The 7,010-nt window shown below is 37.9% G+C and overlaps 1 protein-coding gene across 1 annotated transcript in view; it reads right to left on the minus strand.

The window, feature by feature from the left end:
* Nucleotides 1-1,897: 1,897 nt before the first annotated feature.
* The window catches only part of LOC107685898 (gastrula zinc finger protein XlCGF49.1-like), a 37,336-nt gene continuing 32,223 nt past the window's right edge, over nucleotides 1,898-7,010 (minus strand). Inside the window, exons 2-4 of the mRNA XM_016482631.1 lie at nucleotides 4,587-4,714; nucleotides 2,528-3,214; nucleotides 1,898-1,923 (exon numbers count right to left, since the gene is read on the minus strand). Of these exons, the coding sequence (XP_016338117.1) occupies nucleotides 1,898-1,923; nucleotides 2,528-3,214; nucleotides 4,587-4,671 (798 nt within the window). The 5' untranslated portion in view covers nucleotides 4,672-4,714. The remainder of the gene's footprint in view (nucleotides 1,924-2,527; nucleotides 3,215-4,586; nucleotides 4,715-7,010) is intronic.

Here is a 7,010-nt window from a genome sequence, read left to right on the forward strand (position 1 = left end):
CCCGGGTATGTTTGAGGATAAGCGAGCGGATCACCTCAGCTTTTTATAATATGGTTATTATATTTATTTTATTGGCATATATAACAGTTATCTGTATAAATTCTAAAACACTATGACAAGGTAATGTTTAATTTATTATATTATATATATTTATTTATTACATTTTATATTATCATCTCACACATGGATCTGCATTTTCTATGTCTAAATTCTAAATCAAAATACATATCTGATATGACTTAATATATAATTAGCATCAAACAAACAATATAATTAATATTCTCACGGATTAAAGAGTAAACGGAATAAAAATGAAAATGATTGCACAACCATCAGTTAGGTGGCGATATGCACTAAGCATGTAAATGACCATTGAACAAAAGAAGAAGAAAGAAACAGCATGGCGCGCTTTTTCTTAGCGTCCGTTTCGATTCGTCGCTCTGTTGAGAATGACTTGAGTCTTAACCAGGAACATACTCTGAGTTGAATGAACTTACTCCCGGGCACAGTTTTGGAACCACATACCTCGAGTAAGCAAGGTTTGGGGTTAATCAGTCGAGAGTTCAGGGTTTAGCTGACGGTAAGTTAACCCTGCTTTCTGGAATACACCCTAGGTGTCGTCAGCGTGCTGTGATTCCAGCGCTTACAAACAGTGAAGCATTTTCACAAGCATTTGATTTAAGTGTTTTTTAAGAAGTTCTGTAACTCTATCATGACTTACCCGCCAGTGAGCAAGCAGTGTGTTTATGATGAACTGCTTCACTATACAGGGAGTGAAATGAGATGCATCTCTTTTGTTGCTCATGTGTGGATGTGCTTTACTATAAAAAAAGCTATCTTCATTACTGTTATTAGATAGATTATAACATTACATTAAAAATAATTTATTCATTTCAAAGTTCTCTATAAAACTATCTGAATGGGTTGTATTGGTTTAAACTCTTTAAAAGATTAAAAACACAAACCTTTCTTCAGCAGAATCACAGATGCAGGAGCATGGCGCAGACTTATGACATCATGTCACCACGCCAAAATAAAAGTCCTGTTCACACAAAACAGAAATTCGCATACAGAAAACACATTTAAACGACATGATAAAGGTTTGATTCAAAGGATGGAACACATATTCAGAAAGCTATCAATATCACAGATTTTTCCTAAAGCTTCTGGCTTGTATCTAAATGTAAGCAAGTGTGAAGTGATCACAATTATAACCAACCACAGAGCATTTGTGATATTCTCAGTCACGACTAAAGTCAGGCATCTTGATCTTCATATTACAAAGGATTAGATTCGAACTCGTGAAGAATTTAAAGTTTAATTTAAAGAATTTAACAATTGTAAGTTAAATATTAAGCTTGTGGTTAATTAATCTTTCATCAAAAATGGCATGGAATTTGTACTGAAATGTGACTAAACATCTTTTAAGCTCTCAGATTCACAAACAGGTTTCCATTTATTGAAAAATCAATTTACAATCATAATTTTACTCCCCATACAGAATTACAGATACATGGAGAAAAGAAACAAATCTGTCTTCTATAAGGAATGTATTGTCTGTCTTTGATCTTATTGATTTCAGTGGTAATGTACTTTTATATCAGCAGTTCTGATTTTAATTCACTTTTTGTGCAGTTGAAATGAAAATAGTTAATTGATTAAATTCATACATGATGATTTTCTTTAACTGACAAAAATATGAGTATACTCAGCTGTTTCTCTTTATCTACCCTTATTAAGAGTGAATAGTGTTCAGTTTCTAAATACAAGATGCAATAACTAGTTTACTAGAAACACTGTAACTCTAGAGAGAGATCATCACAGGGATACAGAAATATATCACACATGTTATGATATTAGTGAAGTAAATGTTGTTTTGCGAAAAACAAAAATACCTTCAATATTCAGTTGCACCTGTAGAAACTCTCAGGTGAAGATCAGGATCAAAAATAAGAATCAAAGATATTGATATTGTTTTAAATTGTAGGAATTAACTTCTGTTCAGACGCTCTTGCTTACTGCTCGTTACTTTTGCAGATTTTAATTTCAGCAGATCAGCACAGTGCTCAACAAATGTTTGCCACCAACACTTAAAACTTTCCGGACTGGAATAATGTTACAAAAAATAATTGTAATTTTTATTTTTTAAGATAAGAAAGAAACAGACTACTATTAGCGTAGATGCCATTCTTCTTACGATGTAGCGAGTACATCGGGTGTTATGGGAAGTGTTCTGCAACAGTGTATATGTGTATGCCAGGTTTAAGAGATGGGTCTTTAATCTATTTAAACTGACAGAGTGGTATATTGTTCCAGAGTTTGGGTGCTAAATAGGAGAAGGATCTGCTGCCCACAGTTGATTTTGATATTCTAGGTATCAAAAGGCCAGAGTTTTGAGATCGCAGCGGAGAGCATAGGTCGTAATTTAGATATATTTTTTAAGATGGAAAAATGTGGTTTTACAAATGCTAGAAACATGGTTTTCAAAGGAAAGATTGCTATCAGAAACTCTTTTCACACTGATCACAAACAAACGGTTTCTCTCCAGTGTGAACTCTCATGTGGCCATTGAGGTACTTTTTCTGTTTGAAACTCTTCCCACACTGCGAGCAGATGAACGGCTTCTCTCCAGTGTGAATTCTCATGTGAATTTTAAAACTTTCTTTTTGTGTGAAGCTCTTCCCACACTGTTGGCAAATGTAAGGCTTCTCTCCAGTGTGAATTCTCATGTGAATTGTAAGATTTTCTTTTCGCGTGAAGCTCTTCCCGCACAGTTTGCAGGTGTGAGGCTTCTCTCCAGTGTGAATTGTCAAGTGGGCATTAAGGTACTTTTTCTGTTTAAAACTCTTTCCACACTGAGAACAGATGAACGACTTCTCTCCAGCATGGATTCTCATGTGACTGTTAAGGTTTCCTTTTAGTGAGAAACTCTTCCCACACTGTTTGCAGGTGTAAGGCTTCTTTCCACTGTGAATTTTCATGTGGGCTTTAAGGCTGTCTTTTTGAATTAAACTCTTTCCACACTGTTGGCAGACATAAGGCTTCTCTCCAGTGTGAACCCTCATCTGGAATTCAAGGCTTCTGGTTTCTGTTTTTTGAGTCGGCGAATAAGTAAAAGATTTTTCCCCAGTCATGAAATCATGGCGTTTCTCATTCTGATCTTTCTCTTCCATTTCATTCAGTTCTTGACTCTCCTCTTTCAGTGGCATCAGGTCTAGGGTGAACAGAAACAAAAACAAGTGAACACCAGTGTAACAGCAAATACATGCAGCATGAGCAGTTTTTAAAATCTAAATTAGATTGTACAATTTGAAAGATTACAACGCTAAACAGAATGCTCTGACTTTAGTTTTGTGAAACTATACTACATAGAATATCTGCATGAAGCAGGAGGCGCTCATGGAACAGCAGATATAGCGTTTCCTTAGTTACCTCTGTAAACAAAGCAGTGCAGCGCTTATGAATACTACTGTAGTATGGATTATACAGTCTCCAGAACACTAAACGGAGAACTGTTTCTTTCGGACACGTTCAACTGATGAGCTGGAGATACGAGCATGCGTGAAGCTAGCACTGACTGAACCGAACGGTTTCTTTTGTGGAACTGATGGTGTGCTGATACTATGAGTGCTGCTGGTCAACTGAGGACTTGAATGAGGGGGCAAATTTGGCTAAATGTAAGTTTATTTAATAACAAATAAACTGCACTGTAAAATGCAAATGCAACTAGTTATTATTAAAGAACATTTTTACATGATGCACATGCAACAACTGTTTAGTCAAAACATATAAATGAATTTGACTATTTACTAGGGGTGTAACGGTACACGTAATCGTACCGAAAATGTTCGGTAAGGGTCTTTCGGTTCAGTACGCATGTTTACAAATACAGCATTGTTTTAACCACTGCACGAGCTTCAGTTTTATAGATTGTTACTTTTGTTACTACAGACTTCAGTCAAACACTTGTCAAATGGGAGACAGATGAACAGTCATCATACTCTATTGAAAGATACAACTGTAGGTCATCAACATGAAAATTATAGCTAACTCTATAATTCTTAAGAATTAACTCCAGTGGCAACATATACAATGAAAAGAGTTGGACCAAGAATCGATCCTTGTGGAATCCCCCAAGAAATATTAATAGATGATGAGCCACAGGTCCCAATCCTAACTGAACATGTCCTGTCCTGCAAATTTGAGGGGAAGCATTTAAGGGCTACAGCCTTGATAGCCACATAATCTCTGAGATGTTCAATATTAAGTTGCCATGATCTAGGCTATCAAAGGCAGCACTCAAATCCAACAACATCAAGGCAGCACTGGTTCAGATAATTACATCTTTCACATGGAGCAGCATTTACTACACAGAGCCGTTGTTCACTGACAAGCTGCGCAAAAAAGCGTGCAATTATGAACGTGGTTTTGTGCAGCTTGCCAGTGAACAACATAGTGTAGTAAAAATTACTCTGTTATTGTCTTCTTGCATTATGGACAAAATATTTTTCTGTTTGACACGGTAAAGCTGCTTTGACAAACATTATTGTATAAAGTACTATATAAATAAAGGCGACTTGACCGACCTGTTTGTTCCTCAGTCTCTTCATGTTTGACTCTGAGAGCTTCTTCAATCTTCATGTCTTCACTCTCCTCTTTAATAAACGCCATCTTTATAATAGTGCGTCTCTCAGTCGCTTCAGCACGAGTTTTTCTGTGTTAAAGATCAGAATAATTAACAGATTATAAGAAGAAGAAGGAGAAGAAGAAGAAGGGAGTTAGCAACAGCAAGCAGCGGTAGCCAGCATGGCTCACCTGCTGAACACATTGTGCCGTGTCCTGGTTGGGAAATGTGTCATTTCAATCCCAGTCTAAACGAAGTTTTTTTTCCTATTTAAAAGTGTACATTGCTGATGTTTTTTTGCAGAGATGTTACATGTGTGTATGGCCTATGTTTGGATTAATGCTAAGAGTTTAAGACAGTGTATTTGTGTGCATTTTAGGTGAGGCTACTACATAATGGTCCAGATTGAATACGGATTTAAAGTTCTTTTCGACGTGAGACCGTAGTCTGGACTATTCTTGACTGTTCCTGGTTAGGAAGAGTCTGGTGTTTGAGAGCTGTGGCGTGTTTTCATTACAAGAGGTTGGATTATTCATTTGCTATCAGCCAACAACTTTCCGGACTGGAATAATGTTACAAAAAATTATAATTTTTGTAGACGAGAAAGAAAATGCCTCTTCTGGTTGAAGAGTCTACTTGCTGCACAAACTGCCACAGACAAAGGATTGCAGTTCTTGAAACAAAGTTACTTGCAGGACTACCAAACACACAGCAGAGCTTCATGACGGACCCTTCAGCACACAGCCGGTGAGTCCCGTGAATCTAAACAAGCTATACTGAGTGTATTACATTCAGCTCAGAGCACAGCCGAGCCCAGGACTCTGATAGTGGGCGACTCCATTATCAGAAACATCAGCCTAATATTAAGGAACTCTCTGAAACGCTTAGAAGCCTGAAAGTTCAGTCGTTCATCAGTGGACCACTCCTAGCAAGAGGAACTAAAATGTTTCAAAGACAACTGTTTACACAGGATGGCCTCCACCCAGGGGCACAGGAAGATGTTTTAGGTTGGGGGTGCTGTCCAGGGGGAAACACAACAAGCTCTCTTTATAATCCCCCAAAAAGCTGACATCTCAGTTTATCGTGATCTCACAAAGCTCTTGACTGCACAATGAATTTATAATAATGTCTACACTTTGTTATAATCAGAGGATTTGCCAGCATGCAAAGCTTTCAGCACTGAAGAAAAACTCTTGACGTTTGAGTAGTGAGTGGATTCTAATTTAAACACGTCTGATTGGCCATTGCGTTCCAGAAATCAACAGATATGTGTGATTTGCTACATTGCTCAACACTGCAAAAACACGTTATAAGTCAGGTCAAGTCACCTTTATTAGTATAGCAGTTTATACAATACTGGTTGTGTCAAAGCAGCTTTACAGTGTCAAACAGTAAAATAGTTTGTCAATAATGCAAGAAGACAATAACAGAGTCATTTCTCCAGCTAAAGTCAGTGCATTGATTATTTAGTGATGTCATCGTCCAGTTCAGCTCTCTTCCAATAGTCTCTGTGCAATCAGTCAAGCCTCTCCAACTAAGCAAGCCAAAGGAACCAAAACTCCATCGGTGACAGAAATGGAGAAAAAACCTTGGGAGAAACCAGGCTCAGTCGGGGGGCCAGTTCTCCTCTGACCAGACAAAACCAGCATGATATGGTTTAATTCCAGACTGCAACACAGGTCAGATTGAGCAGAGGACTCGTCTGGATCTCGTGGTCTTGTGTCGATGGTCGACGAGGTGATGAGTTCTTTACTGGGGATCTGTCTCTGGGGCGCATCTAGTTGACATGGTCTCCGCTGACATTCAGGGCTATAGAGGTCGTCTCTAGGTGCTGATCCACCATCTGGACTGGATATGGACTGGATCCAAGTGACTGCAGTGACCATCTGATCTGAATACGGACTGGATCTGGGTGGCTACGGTGATCTCGGAATAAAAATGAAACTGTAAGAAGAATGGCATCTATGCTAATATTAGTCAATGTAAACAGTACATTGGGTGTTATGGGAAGTGTTCCCGGTTCCGGTTGACAAAATTAATGCATCCTAACAATTCTTTAACGGATTTGAATTATAGAAATGCGACAGTGTGTATGTGTATGCCAGGTTTAAGAGATGGGTGATGGGTCTTGATTTAAACTGACAGAGTATATTGTTCCAGAATTTGGGTGCTAAATAGGAAAAGGATCTGGGATCTGCAGTTGATTTTGATATTCTGGGTATTATCAAATGACCAGTTTTGAGATTGCAGATGACGTGGAGGACTATAATGTGATATGAGCTCACTCAAGTATTGAGGAGCTAAACCATTCAGGGCTTTATAATTAATTAGCAAGATTTTAAAATGTAAACAATGTTTAATAGGGAGCCAGTGCAGTTCAGGACCA

This window comes from Sinocyclocheilus anshuiensis, unplaced genomic scaffold (genome assembly GCF_001515605.1).
Source record: "Sinocyclocheilus anshuiensis isolate Anshui unplaced genomic scaffold, SAMN03320099.WGS_v1.1 scaffold1074, whole genome shotgun sequence".
Lineage (NCBI taxonomy): Eukaryota > Metazoa > Chordata > Actinopteri > Cypriniformes > Cyprinidae > Sinocyclocheilus > Sinocyclocheilus anshuiensis.